This window comes from Orycteropus afer, unplaced genomic scaffold (genome assembly GCF_000298275.1).
Source record: "Orycteropus afer afer isolate SDZICR_OR568_19922 unplaced genomic scaffold, OryAfe1.0 scaffold00240, whole genome shotgun sequence".
NCBI lineage: Eukaryota > Metazoa > Chordata > Mammalia > Tubulidentata > Orycteropodidae > Orycteropus > Orycteropus afer.
The window spans coordinates 3,282,527-3,283,750 of record NW_006921827.1 but is presented as its reverse complement, the minus strand read 5'-3'; the positions used below and the strand labels follow the sequence as shown (position 1 = coordinate 3,283,750).

The 1,224-nt window shown below is 35.0% G+C and overlaps 1 protein-coding gene across 1 annotated transcript in view; it reads left to right on the top strand.

Moving 5' to 3' along the window:
* The window catches only part of HSD17B4 (hydroxysteroid 17-beta dehydrogenase 4), a 125,048-nt gene that overhangs the window by 107,113 nt on the left and 16,711 nt on the right, over positions 1-1,224 (top strand). The window contains exon 22 of the mRNA XM_007949160.2: positions 311-438. Within this exon, the coding sequence (XP_007947351.2) occupies positions 311-438 (128 nt within the window). The remainder of the gene's footprint in view (positions 1-310; positions 439-1,224) is intronic.

The following is a 1,224-nucleotide window of genomic DNA, read 5'->3' as shown; positions in this document are numbered from 1 at the left end:
TAGTGTTTTCATTTGAATCTAAAGGCCTTAATGATATAAACTAACTTGATTAACTTCTTTCTCTTTTTCTGCATTAACTCACATTTAAAATATCTCTTTTGTGTCAACTTTTTTATTGAGGAAAAACCATTATTGATTTGGCTAATTTAAACAACATTTTTTTTTAAATAAAAAATGGCATCTTGATAAATAAAGGATCTTCTAATGTTTCCTAAATGACAGAGTTTTATTAGCATTGTGTTTAGTCTATTTTACCCTCATGTTGTGAAAGAAAAATCATGCACATTTGTTTCTTCCTGTTTTTTCTCAGCTATTGACCTAAAAAATGGTTCTGGAAAAGTGTATCAAGGCCCTGCAAAAGATTCTGCTGATACAACCATCATAATTTCAGATGAAGATTTCATGCAAGTGGCTCTGGGCAAGCTTGATCCTCAGAAGGTAATGTTCTCAAAATGTTCATTTATTCATTGTTATTGCTTCATATTTGATCATTGCACATTTTGAACTGACTCTCAAATTCTGATTTATAAGACAGTTTCCTTATAATGCTGAAGAAGACACAAACTAAACCAAACCTATTGGTGTCAAGTTAATTCCTATGGGATCCATAGTGACCCTGTAGGACAAAGTAGAACTGCCCTATAGGGTTTCTAGGGCTGATGGATTCCAACCACTGGCCTTTTAGTTAGCAGCTGAGCACTTAGCTACTGCACCACCAGGGCACCTTGAAGAAGACAAAGTTGGTAATGATATTCTGGTTGTCAGATAGTATACATATTTTTAATGGCGTTTCACCTAATGGTGAAAACTAAATTTTTGGTTATAATATTTATTCAGCATACAGTAAAACAATGTAAAATCCACACATAGACTTTTTAATGTATTATATCAATAGTTCAAAGGTAAAAAGCCCTATAATACTTGCAAGAACAAATAAAACCAAATCTATTTGCCATCAAGTTGATTTTGACTCACAGCAACCCCATACGTTACAGTAGAATTGCTCTTGGCTGAAATCTTTACAGAAGCAATTTTCCAGGCCCTTCTTCTATGGAACTACTGGGTAGTTTTGAAAAGCCAACCTTTAGGGTAGTATTGTTGTTGTTATGTGCCGTTGAGTTGGAACCAACTCATAGTGACCCCTCCTTGGGTTTCTAAGGTGGTATCACTATGGAAGTAGATTGCCCAACCTTCCTTCTGAGGAGTGGCTGCTGGGTTTGAACC